The following is a 15,520-nucleotide window of genomic DNA, read 5'->3' as shown; positions in this document are numbered from 1 at the left end:
AGGGCGGCGCGCAGAGGTACAGCAGGCCCTTCCCACCAGTGGGTGAAGTAGGCCCAGCCACTATTGTTGGCCCCACTTTACAGGTGAGGAAACAAGGAAGAGATGAGGTGATCTGCCCAGTGTCACACAACTAGGGAGGCTCAGAGTCAGTGTTTGACCCTCTATCCTAGAGGAGCAATGATATGGAAGTCATAGAACCTAGAATCAAGGACTGACTGCCACTGAGTACCTATGTGACCTGGGGCCTATCGCTTCACCTATGGGCCTTGCTGCTTCATCTTTAAGATGGTGGGGTTGGACTAGACCGGTGGTATCAAATTCAAATAGAAAAGGGGGCGGCTAATCTGTACATAAAGATCCATAATGACTTGGTTTTTAAATGCAATATTATCTATGTTTATTATATTTTTATTTGTTTTGTTAAATATTTCCCAATTACATATCCATCTGGTTCAGGCTGTGCTCCCTCAGTGTTGCAGGCCACAAGCAGACAGCTGGCTGCATTTTTGGCACATCTGGTCTAAGGTCCCTCTCCTCTCAAAAAGCTATGATCCTATGACTTGCAGTCAAATTCTGTCTCAGCTATTTATTATCTGGGTGATCTTGGAAAAGGTATTTCACCTCCTTGGGTCTCAGTTTGCTCATCTGTAAAATGCAAATATTACACAAAGACGAATTCATGCTTTCCCTTCTATTCCTAGGTCTATGAACAAGCAGTAGGGACATCTCTTCTCATCTTGCTCCCCACCTCTCTTCATCACATCTCCACCATCTCCCCCCTCCCCAAACTAGGATGTGTTTTGTGTGATCACAGTCACACAAGGGCAGCTAAGATGGCTTCCTTTGACGCTGCTGCTGGTGCCATCCTTCCTGAAAGATGCCCCATTGGGACAGTGGGGGCAGGAAACAGGGGCAAGAAAAGTGGGTGTATGGGACATTATTTCACAGTCCTCTGCGTTCACCTTCTCTTCCTTCCCTCGAATTGACTTAGGAACTAAAAACAACGTAGGTATAGTGTGCGGCCCAATTATGTAACCACTCAATGAGAATTAGGAGCCCACCATGTGCCAGGCATTGTGGATATGAGTAATACAAAGAATGAAACAATCTTTTATTGGAAAGAAGCCCAACAGAGGGTCCTGCCATCCTCTGCCCTGATCAGACCATATACACAGGGCCATTTATAGTTCTGGCCATCACTTTTTAGGAAGGACGTTGGTGAACTGGACTGTGAGGAGGGTAACCAGGATGTCAGGGCTGGAGACTGTGCCATATGAGGAGCACCTGAAGGAATTTAAAGACCAGAGTAGGGAGTGGTAGTGGTGTTTCATGATAGCTTTCTTTAAGAATGTCTTAAAGTATTTAAAGGGCTATCATGCCATGGAGGGACCAAATTTGTTTGACTTGGCCCCAAGAGGCAGAACCAAGAGCTGTACTGAAGAATTCTTAGACATGGGCAATGTGAGAATTTTATTTGATTATGCATATGTTACAAGGATTTTTTTTTCTTGCATAGGAAGATGGGATGGGAAGGAAAATGCTTGTTAATTGAAAAATAAATTAAAATTTTAAAAAATGTAAAGAGGCAGATTTCTACTTCTTAATAGGGCTATTGAAAGACATTAGAATTATAATCAATGCATGTATTATATATATATGTATGTATGTATGTATTTTCCCCATCATAGAATGTAAGGTCCTTGAGGGCCAGGACCATTTGATTTTTGCATGTGTCTCCAGTGCCTAGTAAAGTGCCTGGCACTTGATAAATGTGTGTTGATTGACCAGTTGTGACTTCAGAGAACTACAGGTGTAGAATGAATCAGATCTTCCTTCCTTCCCTCTTTTTTCTTTCTTTGTTCTTTCTCTTCCTTCTTTTCCTTGTTTTTTTGTTAACTGTACTTTTTTGTTGCAAGGGAGAATCTTTTGGGAAATGGGGCTAGAGTTCATTGGAAGTGAGATCGATGTGGAGAGAGAGCATCAATGAAACATTTATTCAAAACAAAATAAAAACAAGCCAGAGCTCTGGTGCCTTAGGAGGTAGCAGATTTCATATTACTGGAAGGTTTCAAAGATTGATGAGCAGCCATCAGGGATATGGCAGAGAGGATTCCTGTCCATGGATGTACCAGACAAGGTGATCTTTGCGCCTCTTTCCAACTCAGAGATCCTGTGGGACTTTGCCCCTTCCTGGCTACCAGCATCACACAGACTATAAAACGTAGGCAGAACAAACTAATCTCTAGGTGACCTTTTTATCCTTCCTGGTATTTACATGCCATTTAGTGGATGGAAAAAATGAAGCCCAGAGAGAGGCAGGGGTTAGGATTCGAAGCCAGGTCTCCTGACTTTCAGTCTCAGCAATGAATGATGGGAAAGAACACTGAAGTAATTCAAAGAAACTGGGTTTAAATTCTGGTTCCGCTACTTACTGTATGACTGGCAGGAACACTTTCTCTGAAGGTCTCACTGTCCTCATTTTAAGACAGGTATGAGACCTGTGCCTGAACCTTCCTCCCAGGGTCATTAAGTGTTCAAAGCCACATGAACGTTGGATGATGTCATCTGTCCATATGACAGGGAGAACTAGTTTGTGACTCTTCCCACAGACACAGGGCTCAGGAAGCTGTCCCTCAGGAAAGGAAGACGGGTTTAGAATTAGGTTTTCTTTAAAAAAAAAAACAAATTTATTAATACTTTTTATATTTACATTTTATGTTTATATATATTTATTTATATGAATTTATATTAGTCATTTTGACCCTCCAGGTCAAACCTTCTCTCTTGACAAAGAAAACCAACTGATGCAGTTAGTTGAATCAGACCACATATACACCATTCCACCCTGGTTGTCTCCATTTCTCTAACAAGAAAAGGGAGGTATGTTTCATTCCCTGTTTCCAGGGAATTAGATTGGCTTTTCAGTTACTCCAAGTTTGGCTTCCTCTTAATTATCTTTTCATTTACCTTGTAATTATAGTATACATCTTTGTATAGGTTCTACTTTTTTTCACACATCCTTTCATACAGATCTTCTCATGTGGCTTTTCTTAGCCCTGGTCACAGGAACTTCTGCTGGACAAAGATTCCTTGACTCCTGAGTGTTTGGGAAGGAGCACAACACTCCTGAGGGGGCTTGTTGTGTTTGGCATTTCACAGGGTGTGTGCGTGTGCCCAGTGGGGCTTTGTCCTTTCCTCCTAGTTTGCTGTTGCCAAAGTTACTAACAGGCCTGTGTCTCCTCTGGGGCAGAGAGAAAGGATAGTTGGGGACCAAAGGGTGCTAGTTAGGTGTGAAAGACCTGGGGAAAATGCTGTTTTGTTTTGTTGTTTGTCCTTTATCCTCGAAGAGGATGGGGACATCAGGGAGGTGATGCCATGACTTGCAAGTGAATTGGATTTAAGTGAGGGAGGGCCGTGCGAAGTCATCAGCCTCACTAGCTCCTCCGGAGCCATCTGGGCCCAGTAGCAAGATACAGATCAGGACAACTGGAGATGCCATACTACCTCGGCATACCGAGCTCGCCCCCCCCCCCCCCTGGGAAAAATACACGTGTAGGGAAAGAGCCCAGGCTGATTAAGTCAGGAGACGTAGATGGAAAGGCACTCCACAGGAGAGGACAGGAGAGAAAGCTGCCTCACTGGGAGGCCTTTGGGCAGATTCCTTCCCTTCTTGGAGTTTTCTTCCAGCATAAAATGAGGGAGTTAGCCTGGTCAGGGGTGGGGAACCTGCATCCTTGAGGCTACATGTGGCCCTCTAGGTCCTCAAGTGCAGCCCTTTGACTGGATCCAAACTTCACAGGACAAATCCCCTTAATAGAAGGATTTGCTCTGTAAAACTTGGACTCAGTCAAGGGCCTAAAGGGCCACATGTTCCCCACCTCTGGCCCTAGACTTTCTCAAAGCCTGGGGCTCTATGTTCTCTCCTTTTCTCTGGCCCTCAGTTTCCACCTGTCCTGCTTTCCTCATACAAGCTTCAAAGGATTTAGGGACTAGAAGGGGTCTTAAAGACCATTTAGTCTAATTATGTTATTTTACAGAGGAGGAAACTAATGTCCACAGAGGTGAGATGACTGGCTCATGGTCACGCCAGCAAATGGCAGGGCTGGAATTCAAACTCCTAGCTTCTGACTTTCTGCAGCCCATCAGTCTCCCCCATACACCAGGCTGGCTGTTGGGAGGCCAACAGCAAACAATGGTCCATGGGGCACGTTTTTTTTTTTTTTTTTTTTCTGAAGGGAGTGGAACACATAGGCCCCAGCACCAAGGATCCAAAGCACTCTTCCACGAGGCTGGTTCTTTTGATTAAAAGCTATTTTGAAACACGTCAAGGTCTCCATCATTCTCCTTCCACCCCAACTGGCTGAGGACGGGGAAGTAGAATACTCCTTATTTCTATTTCCAAGCTCTCTCTACTATCACCACTCCTCCTTAGAGATTCTCCTCCTACATCCGCTCCTTAGAGGTTCACTCAATCCACATTTACACCCAATTAAAATGTTAGTAGCTGTTTTCTACTGACATACATATAGGACACTCTTCTTTCCTCAGTGACTTAGTTCAGTGCCTGGCTCCCAGTCTTTCCTTCCCAATTCCTGCCCTCATCCTAGGGGTCTTCAACATACATATTGATATTTCTTGAAAAACTCTAACCTCTCAGTTCCTCAATTTACTAATTTGCCATGACCTACTCCTCTAACCCACCAAAGTCACACACCAAAATGGTCATGCTCTTGACCCTGCCCTCACCCTCAAATGCTCCCCTTCCATGTTCATGAACTCTGAGATTCCTTATCTAATCACAATCTACTGTCATTCCATCTCTCCCTCTGCTTCACCACCCCAAAACCTGTTCATCATGTTCCCTGTGACCTCTAATCCTCCACCCATCAGTTCTTTCCCAGGCCATCATCCCTGTAGCGGCTACATTCCCTTTATGCCTTGGTGAACCAGTTCAATCACAGACATTTTCCATTTCTCTCAATGACCATATCTCTGCCTTAAGCACCTCCCCAGTCTGGCCCTGGGAAACCTCAATTGGGGTACCTGGATCACTGAAGATGAACAGAAATAGGGAAAGCCCTTGCCACCTTATCCTATTGGCCATCCTGTCCTGCCAAGTCTTAGCCTTGGATCAGTCCCACTATGTACTTGCCTTCCCTCCTACTCACACACGACTGAATATAAAGAAAATCACAAAACTTTGCTCACTGGATCCATTACAAATTGGTTCGACATCATCTCAGCTGGGCCCTTACTTCAGCAAGGCAAACCTTTTACACCTCCCTAATCAATTCACCATCTACCCACCACAGCAGCTTTTCCAAACCTTTTTATCCCTTCCCTCCCATTTCACTGAAAAAACGAAGGCCGTTCACGGAGAGCTCCCTCTTCTCATCTCACATCACTCAGAGGCCTTCTGCTACAACTTCCTTTTGCTGGACTTATATGAAGAGGTGACCCTTCTCCCATCCTCTCCTGCAGATTTCCCCATCATCCCTATCCTTTACAGACCTTCACTCTGCCTACAAACATGCCCATGTCTTTTCCCCCATTCTCAAACAACCCTCATTTGATCCACACATCCTTGATAGCTCTAGCCCCCTATATTTTTTTAAGCTAGACTTTCTGAGAAAGCAGTCTACAACTGGAGTTTCCATTTCCTTTTCTTCTTTTCCAACCTATTGGTCTTAATTCTTTTCGTGTGGCTTCCAATCCTATCATTCAACTGAAACTATTCTCTTAATGTTTCTGGCAATTTCTTTTTCATTTTTTTGAGGGGGGGGGAAGGCAAGGCAATTGGGGTTAAGTGACTTGCCCAAGGTCACACAGCTAGTAAGTCTGTCAAGTGTCTGAGGCCACATTTGAACTCAGGTCCTCCTGACTCCAGGGCCAGTGCTCTACTCACTGTGCCACCTAGCTGCCCCCAGAAATAATGAGGATGGTGTAAAGAGAAACTAGTATTTTTTTTAAGGCAACTGGCGTTGTGACTTGCCCAAGGTCACACTAATAGTAAGCATCTGAGCCCAGATTTGAACTTAGGTTCTTCTGACTCCAGGGCCCAGGGCCCTATCCACTTCACCACCTCTGGCTATTTCTTAATGGCCTTTTCTCAATCCTCATTCACTCTCTTCTTGATAATCTCTTCTCTAGGTTTTATGTGACATCACTCTCTCCTGGTTCCCCTCCTTATCTGACTGATCCGTCCCAGTCTTCTCTGCAGGATCTTCATTGGGGTTACACTTGGATGTGGGTGTCCTCTAAGGTTCTGCTCTGGGGAGAAGATTAAATTGACTTTCTATCATTTCCTATTGACCCTTTTTGGTTAATTGGTTTTATCTTGTAACTGCCTAAGTCATGGTTCTTTTGCCTCTGCACTCAGTTTGGAAATTCAGTTGGGCTTAGAGTTAACTTTAGAACTCCAGTTCTCCTGCTAATCACTGTTCTATTCTTGCCTCTAGGAAATCTGTTATCCTTGAGATTTGCGAGTGAACACCAGGAGGTCTGCTATAGTATTTTTACACCACAAAGCTATCCTGTGTCTGGTTTGCTATCCAAAGTCTAACCCTGAAGGTGGGCTCAAACAACGAACGTTTCTTAGTCAGAGGAGGGAAGGAGAGGGTTGTTGCCAGTCCCTCATTTCCAATTTCCAATTAATCATATTGTCTCCCACACCTCATCTCTGCAACCATGTTGTCCTCACCTCCCACCCACCCATGCTGCCAACCCTGTAACCAATCATAATTTGTTCTCTGCCTTCGAGATCCTGTTCTTTGTTCTGTACTCCGCAAAAATATACAAGAGCTGTCCCCCTCACTTGGGGTCTTAGCTTTGCTGAGGAAACTGAGATCCCATTTACTGGTAAATTTACCCTTGAGTAATAATTGATCATGCTTGGAACTTTGTGCCTCAGTTTACCTTAACTGTTCCACTGGGCCCTCTTCCCTTCTCTTTCTATACTACTTCACTTGGTGATCTCACCAGCTCCCAGATTCAACTATCATCTCTAGGCTGATGACTCTCAAATCCACTAATGCAGACCAAGCCTCTCTTAACCTCCAGTCTCACATCTCTATTTGGCTACCGAACATCTCAAACCGGATGTCCCATCGACATCTTAAAACTCAACATGTCTGGAACAGAAGTCATTTTATTTACTCCCAAATCCTCTCCTCCAAATGTCCCTGTCACTGTACAGGGCACTCCCACCCTCCCAGTCCTCCAAGCTCATGACCCAGCAGTCATCCTTGATTCCTCATTATCTCTCCTTGCTGCCCCCCATCCAATCTACTGCCAAGGCCTATTGATTTCATTTTTGTGACATCCCTTGTATACACGCCCTTCTCTCCTCTGATACCCTAGACACTGTGGTGTGCTTGGGGCCTTAGAGCTTTACGATGAAAACCTGTTTTGTTAGTCCTCAATCCCAGGACTGAGAGCAGATCCCGGAAATAGAGCACTGACAACCTGAGATACTTCACAGAACTTCAGGGCTGAAAGGGATTTATTTTACAGAGGGGGCCCATAAGGCACCATACTTGTTTGTGGTATTATAATGGCAGTGCTGGAAATGGAAATAGGGTTTCCTGACCAATAAATAAGTCTAGGGGAGAAAGCCTGAGTAAAGACCTAGTTCACAAGCAGAAGGAAGCAGCGAGCTTCCTACACCACACTGATCTGGCCTCTTTAACGAACCCGAACCCTGAGCCTCCAAGTCAGTCAGTAAGCATTTATTAGGTGGTTTCCCTGTGCTAAGCACAGCAGTGAGGTGTCTTTCCCCACAAGGGAAGCAAACTCTCAGTGATCTTCCTCCTTCCTGAAAATGGCTTGGGGTCCTTAGGTGGCTGATACAGCCACCATTTTCTCCCATTTTAGGTAGGTGGTCATTTGGAAATCAATAACCCCACCTGTGGCCATAGCCAATGTTAAGTCTGCCTTGGGCACCTCCCCAGGAGGTATCAATTGTAATCACTGAAGATGAATAGAAAAAGGGAATGTCCAATCTCCATTCCCCAAGCTCCCTAGGTTCCGCAGGGGATGGTGTTCCAGGCCTGGAGCCAGGAAGCCTCGAGTTCAAATGTGGCCTCAGACACTTACCAGCTGTGTGACCCTGGGCAAGTCACTTAACCCTGTTTGTCTCAGTTTCCTGATCTGTAAAATGGTGATGATAGCACCCACTTCCTAGGAACATCATGAGGACCAAACAAGATAGCATAAAGCACTTAGTGGCTGGCATACAGTAAGCACCATATAAATGGGAGCTGTTTATTTATGATAGTACATGAAAAGATCCTGATTTGGTGGCATAGGTTCTGGTTTAGAATGCTAGCATTCGTGGGACGCTGAGTTAGTGACTTGTCTTTATATTCCAAGCCTCAGTTCCCCATCTATAAGAGGATCGGACTGCAAGATCTCTCAATTTCTGTCCAGCTCAGATGCTTTGATTCCAAATGTCCCACACAGCCACAGCGAGAGCTGCAGGCACCTGAAGGAAGGTGAGATCAGTGGGGCAAAGTGTACACCTGTGTGCACATGCAGGGGCAGGCATTTGGAACCTCAGGGCCTTCTCTGAGCAAGTATGTGGACCCAGGAGTCCCAGCTCCAACACTTAGCTGGATTTAGACAAAGCTTTGAGCCTTGGTTTTTTCATCTGTACAATAAATTCTCACTATAGTAACAGTGGCTGTACCTGAGAACCCACTGGATGTGGAGATGAACAACATGGTTTTTTCAGACCTTGTGACCTTAGGTAAGTCACTTAACCTTTCAGCCTCAGAGAAAGGATGTGGTAAGAGAAGGCTCAGTGCTTCTCCAGGGCTGGGCCGGCCCCTTCTCATAGCCCAGAACTGCCTCAGCCCTAACCCTGACCACATGGGATATTCTCTTGTCTCCCCTAGGACCCTCCCACAAGCCCAGCTGGCTCCAGGTCCTGCCCTCACTCTGGGTACTGAGCACAGCTGAAGCCCATGGCCTTCAGCAACAGGATGTGGTCTGGCAATCCACAGAGAACATACCCCGCCCCCGTGACCCCAAGGCAGCACAGCTGCTCCCACTCACCCCTTCTCCCCCAAGGAAATGGCCAGAGCTCCGTGCAAACACACCCAGAGAAGCCCAAACAGACACATATGCGCTGTGGGGAAGGCTCGTGTTGACAAGATCTACCAAATAAATTCATATCCCTTCCCTCGGCTGAGCTTCAGGATAAGCCTGTGAGGCAGGGTTGCTATTATTAGCCCCACATTGCAGAAGAAACTGAGGCCCAGAGACTTGCCCCAGGTCCCACAGCTCTTAAAGCATCATGGTTAATAATCCAGTCTGAGCATCGACTCCAAAAGTCATCGGGTTTAGGACACAGCTGCCTCTTGTGTATACACTGATGGGTACCCGGGTCTGCACACAAGTGTCCACATACATATGCATGTCCAGGCACTGACACCAATAAGCCCGAGACAGACAGACAGACAGACAGAAAGACACAGGAGAACCCATTTCCCATCTCTTTTCTCTCCTTTTGAAAGGCCAATACTGGAGCTGAGGCTCCCTTAACATCTCCCATAACTGACACACACAACTGCTTTCTGCCTTTCTTGATTCCAAATGGAGTTTCCTTTTAAATTATGACAAGTTTGGAGTCTTTACTTTTTAATTTTTTCAAAATAGCCGCAAACCGAGGTCCCACTGAGGTCCTTTGGCAGACATCGGGGTGATGAGTCTTGGCCCTTAGAACCACACAGGACATTTCTGAATTCCCACAACCTCGGGTACCATAGACATGGGCGCCACGGACATGGGTACCACAGACATGGGCGCCATGGACGTGGGTACCGCAGACATAGGTGATCTACTGGAGGACGTGAGGCTGTCTATCCCAGAGATGACTCAGGTGGGAAATACATAGAGTCACTGTCCTCAAGTATTGGAAGGGCTATTATGGAGGAGTGGATTGGAACGTGTTCTCTTTGGTCTCATATATTTCAGCCTGATTAAAGCAAAACCTTCTTAATCACTTGAATGGTCAAGTTTCCATCTTTAAAATGGAGATACTTGTGTAAGCTATCTCACAGGGTTGTGTTATGTAAAGTGATTTCAAAGCATTAAATCATTGACAAAAATCAGAGCTATACAAAAATTGACTGGGCTGCCTCAGGCGGTAATGAGTGGCCTGTCACTGAAGGTCTTCAAACAGAGGCTCGATATTGTAGAAGGCATGCCGTTCAGCTACTAGACAGCCATTTGAGATCCAAGATGCCCTGATTCTATAAGGGTCAAATACGCCTGTTTTTATGTCTCAGACCTGGAGGGCACTCAAGCCCAATCCCTGCCTGAGTAGGATTCCCTTCTACAACATTCCCAAATACTCCCAAGGTGAAAGGCAGCTCATTACCTCTGGAAACATTCTTTTGGCTCTGATTATTAGAAACTTTTTTCCTGATATCAGGTTTGAGCACCGCTTCCAAGTAAAATTCTGACAAATGAAGCTAGAGGGAAAGTGTCCTCAGGGCCCCTCTGCTCCCCTCAGAGATGTGGGGGACCATTTCATGGAAGTATGATCCAGCACTCCAAGGGAAACCTGGGAAAAACAAAGAGCCCGGAGGGATGTGCAAACCAGGCCAAAGACTCTATCTGGATAAAGAAACATGGGAGGGGCGAGCCGTTAAAAGAATGCACTAAGTTCTCTATTGTTACAGAGGGGTTATCCATGGGCTGGGGATGGTATATTTTCCATCTTACAGCTGCAACATTCCAGGGCAAGGGTGAGAGAGGCCCTTCCATCCCCAGGGATTTAGAGAAACGGCGGAGGAGGGAGACTTTTGCTCCTGAGAACAGCTGGAATCCAGTCCCCGAAGCCAGGCTTGGGGTGTGGATGGTATTCTGCTCCCCCTCCCCCCGATGGCATTAGCTTCCTAGGAGCCGCTCCTAACCTTCCTAGACACTCAGGATCTTTCAGGACCACAGAATTGAGAGTTAGAAGGGGCCTTAAAATTCTGGTTTTACAGATGAGGAAGCTGAAGGGAAGCCGCCCGATAAGGCTGTACGGGTGATGATGGAATAACGGAGCAGGGAGTGAACCCAGGTCCTGACTCGAAATCTTGGGCTTTTCTGGCTAAACTTCAAGGCTCCCTTGTTCCCTGCTGAGCAGAGCAGCCACAGAGGGATGTGGAAGAGAGGCTGGTGGCAGGGGTGGTAGGAGGGACAATTTTTTATCTTTCAGGACAAAAATAAAAACTCAAGGAAATGAGCCTGGGGTGGGATGAGGGGGATGGTGGTGGAAAACATGTCCCAAATCTAAATAAATTTAATCCAGGCCACAGGGTGGGGGAGGGGAAGTGGGGGTGGAGGGTGAAAGGGTTTGTCGGAGGAGTTCAAGAAAGAGAGTGGGGGTGGGGGAAAAGATACAAAGTAAACACCCTAGATAGGACTTGGCCAGATTCCTCGCTCGGTTTCCAAACCCGGGGTGCAGGCTGCCGAGTGCCTGCCCGAGGAGCGTTTCCACAGAAGCCCAGGCCTGAGAGGCCTGACTATATAAGGCATTCTCTGACCAAGGGAAGAAAATCGGGCGACTCTACACATCCCGGCGGCCCCCCTGCCCTCCACCTCCCGGCCTCCTCCCCTCTCCAGATCAGCAGCATCAAAACAAACTCTTGCTGGCAAAGGTCAGGTAGCCGGTGTGGCCCACAGTCTCCTTCAAGGGCACCCCAATCTTAAACTGAGCCTCGCCCAGGACGGGCAAGGGGTCCAGGGCCCCACCCAGATCCGGCAAGGGCAAGTTAGCTGTCCGAACGTTGTACTCTCGCAGCAGGATTTCCAGGGTGGTGATTTCGATGAACCCGTGCTCAGCCAGAGCTTGGCAGGTCCGCTGGACTTGCTCGATGCAGGGAGAGAAAGAACAGAGGCGACCACCTAGGGGGAAGTGGGTGGGAAGGAGGAGGAAGGTAGGAGGAGAGAAGGATGGGGGAGGGAACAAAAGGGGAGGGAAGGAGTAGGAGGGAAAACACAGAAAACAGCAAAGTTATTATCTCCCCATGACTAAATTCAGCCCCAGTCTTAGGGCCATAGGATTCAGGGCTGGGACATATCTTAGAACAGAGAATGGTGGTCCGGGAGACAGAGACCTCTTCCAGGTGAACTAGAGAGTTCACTCATAAATGAAGTGAGTTGACCAAGGTCTCAGTCAGTAAGGAAATTTAGGATTCAAAGCCAGGGGTTCTTACAAAAAAAACAAAATGCTGTTCTCTTTCTATATCATGTGGAATGACTGCCTTTCTAGGCAATATTTACACTCCACTGCAGTCCTGGAAAAATCTGCCCCCATCCCTCCCTCCCAGGAAGGAGAGTAACAGTTTATAAGGTCCCACTAGGTCAGGTACCTTTTCCTATTTATTCATCACTTTCTGCCCCTAATTAAAGGTTATGGTTGACTATAGGAAGGCAAATCTTTAAACCAATTCACGATCAGACTAAGAAAAAAGAGTTCTGACTCTGGAGTCAGAAGACCCGGTTCAAATGTCACTTCTGGTCATTCGCTACCTATGAGCAAGGAGCTACCTCCCTAGGACTCAGTTTCCCTAGCTGTAAAACGAGGGGGTTGGACTAGATGACCTCTTCTAGCACCAGCCTGGGAGCTAAGATAACCAGGGTGGAATTTAGAGGCAAGACCCCATCCCCCTTTCTTGAAACCATTTCTTCTTGTTCCAATTGGGAATGATGCTTTGCTGCCAGGCAGCCAAGGGCTGGACCAGATGGTCCTGAATTCTGTTTCAACTCTTAAGAATCAAGGAGTCACCAGGCCAGCCAAGGCATCAGGAACTGTCATTTGGAAGGGATGAGTTGGGATGAGTTGGGACTGCCATTAGAGATGCAATTCTTCCTCGAGTCCTTTTCTGGCTATATCACTGCCCCTCCCCACCTTCCCTGGGGATTCCATGTCCCAGGGGACGTAACCAGAACCCTCAACTATAGGGCTCTCTTTATGAAAGCCTCTGTCTTTGATCTCCATGGGGAAGAGACTTAGAGGATCATGGGATCACAGGATTTAAAGTTAAAAAAAACTCAGAGCATCTAGTCCAAGTCTCCTTTTACGGATGAGAAGTGACCCTCAGAGAGGTTAAGAGATTGGCCTAAGGCCAAAAGGATACTTGGCAGAGGCAGGATTCAAACCCAGGGGCTCTAATGTTAAATCCAGTGTTCTTTCTGTCACACACCACGCCAATGCCTTCCATGGAGCTCCAAGGGAGGCAGAATCAGGAGTATGAAGAACATTCTAACAAAAAGATCAGAGCCCTCTCCGGGAGTAGAGGATTTCCCAGTCAGGGTTACTGTAGATGTTCTAGCAAAGACCGGATGGCCGCTTGTCAGGGACACAGTACAGGAGATGTAGGTGCAAAGCAAGAGGTTGAAGAGATGCCTTCTGAAGTTTCTCCCAGTTCTCAGAGCCTATGCCCAGTTTGGACCAAGCAAAGGAACTCTTTGTATGTGGAGGCACAAGGATTGTCTTCCCAAACCCTGCCCCTACGCCTCGACTTTCTTGCATTGTTCTCAAGGCATGCCTTCTTGCACACACACAAACACACAGGCACACAAAGAAACTTGACCTGGTGCCAGGAAACTGCCACACCACACATCCTATTAGAAGGCACTCCTCTGGGGGCCTTGTCCACCTCATATCAGGTGGGTAACTTAGCCCACAGAGCAAACCTCTTGTCACTTAGTAGAAAAGTATAACAGAGCATGGGGTGGCCACAGGGTTCAGAGAGCCAGGAGGTGTCTGATGAAGAGCCTTATCTTCTCTTTGAGAGAGGCTGATTTACCTTCACCACCACCAGTACCACCACCACCACCATCACCACCGCCATCACCAGCACCACCACCAGCACCACCAGTACCACCAGCACCACCAGTACCACCAGCACCACCACCATCACCGCCACCACCACCACCACCAGGGTCTCAAATCTAGCTCAGCTAATACTTCCATCCACTTCAGAAAGCCTTGCTTGATTCCCCCATCCCACAGAGTTCCCAGCACTTAGTGGCTACATAAATCATTTGTACATAGTAAGTGTTGAAAAGGTCTATTGAATGAATCAAATACTGAGATATTTCTTGTAGTTAACTGTTCACATATATAGGTCTCTTCTACCTTCACAGAATGACTCCTTGAGGGTTTTTTTTTTATTCTTCAGTATCCCCAAACTGGAAGCTCCCTGAGGACAGGGCTCAGGTCTCAAGGTTACGATGAGTGTTAAAAGATCACTTACCATGGAAAAGTAATTTGGGCAATGGTTAAGGAGAGAGAGTGAGGAACATTTTTCCAATCTCAGAACCTAAGACCCAGGAGGAGTACTCTGCCAGCCTGGTAAGACAGCTGAGCTGAAAGAGTCCTTGTAAATCTCCCTGCACCCTTTCCTTCACCTCCCCATTCACTGCAATGCTAGGTTTGCTAATAGCCCATCCTTCCTTCCCATGGTCAGGCCGCAAAGAAAAGGGGCAGAAATGTTTGGCGTCCACTAAGGCAGGCCCTGGGCTGGGGGAAGGGAGAGAAAATCATGTTTGGCTTCTTCCCCTGTTACCTTGGTGATCACCTCTGTCCCTGTACAGAGGAGGTTGGGAGAGAGAAAATAGAGATTTCTTGAGATTAAGGAGAGGGAGGAAGGGAAGGTAGGAAAAGGAAGGAGAGAGATGAGAAGAGAGGGAAATCAGAAGGCAAAGTGGAAGAGTAAGAGAGAAGGGGAGAGAGGAAGAAGAGATGGACCTCTACTCCCTAGTCCACTATACAGTGCCTGGAGAAGGCCACTTCTCCCCAGAAATGGCCACATAGAGAGCTAAAGAGGACCCCAAAGTTGTGAACATGGAGGAGAAGGGGAAAGTTGGTGACACAGTGAAGACAGGAGGAAAGACAACCTCTCCCCGAGGAGGAGAGCGCAAAACGCAGACATGAGCCCATGGCAGGAAACAAGCCAGACGGTCCTCACTCTCAAGTGATCAAGGCACTGAAATCCAGGACATCCCAGTTGTTGCTCTCGAGGCTCAAATTCGTCCGGGGTGTAGCCAGGATTGGGGAAGAGGGCGGACACACAAGGCAGCACATGCCACCCCACCTCCAGCAGCACCTGCTTCTCTATCCCCCCTGCCCCAAGGGCCCCGTGTCTAGGTTCTAGAATCTCTTCTGGAAGCAGCCTTGGCGGTTCTCACCACCCTTCCCCCAATCCCCCAGCTCAGCTGCCAGTTGCTGCAGCATTTTAGGGAATGAATTCCTTTGATGAGGTAAAGAACTCCCTCCCAGGAAAATAAAAAAAAGATGGGAGGGAGGGGGTGGAGACTTTCCTTAGCCCTTCAGCTGCTGTCCCAGGAGACAGCAGAGGGGAGGACTCAGGGGCTTTTTCCATAATTCCTTCCATGGTAAGGGGTTCAGAAAAGGGTTTTTTTTTTTTTTTTTTAGTAAGGTGATGGGAAGGCATCACCCCTGGGAGTAAGGGGGTAGGAAGGAGAGCTGGGCCAGGGCCCTGGAAGTCAGAAACCCTGT

General features: G+C 47.2%; 2 protein-coding genes across 2 annotated transcripts in view; both read right to left on the bottom strand.

Annotated features, from left to right (window-relative positions):
- The window catches only part of LOC118841961 (skin secretory protein xP2), a 145,492-nt gene extending 135,682 nt beyond the window's left edge, over positions 1-9,810 (bottom strand). The window contains exon 1 of the mRNA XM_036749689.1: positions 9,763-9,810. Coding sequence (XP_036605584.1) covers positions 9,763-9,810 — 48 coding nt within the window. The remainder of the gene's footprint in view (positions 1-9,762) is intronic.
- An 841-nt stretch (positions 9,811-10,651) lies between these two features.
- The window catches only part of TRMT61A (tRNA methyltransferase 61A), a 44,257-nt gene continuing 39,388 nt past the window's right edge, over positions 10,652-15,520 (bottom strand). The window contains exon 4 of the mRNA XM_036748079.1: positions 10,652-11,898. Coding sequence (XP_036603974.1) covers positions 11,627-11,898 — 272 coding nt within the window. The 3' untranslated portion in view covers positions 10,652-11,626. The remainder of the gene's footprint in view (positions 11,899-15,520) is intronic.

Source organism: Trichosurus vulpecula, chromosome 3 (assembly GCF_011100635.1).
Source record: "Trichosurus vulpecula isolate mTriVul1 chromosome 3, mTriVul1.pri, whole genome shotgun sequence".
NCBI lineage: Eukaryota > Metazoa > Chordata > Mammalia > Diprotodontia > Phalangeridae > Trichosurus > Trichosurus vulpecula.
This window is presented reverse-complemented; position numbering and strand designations above follow the sequence as displayed.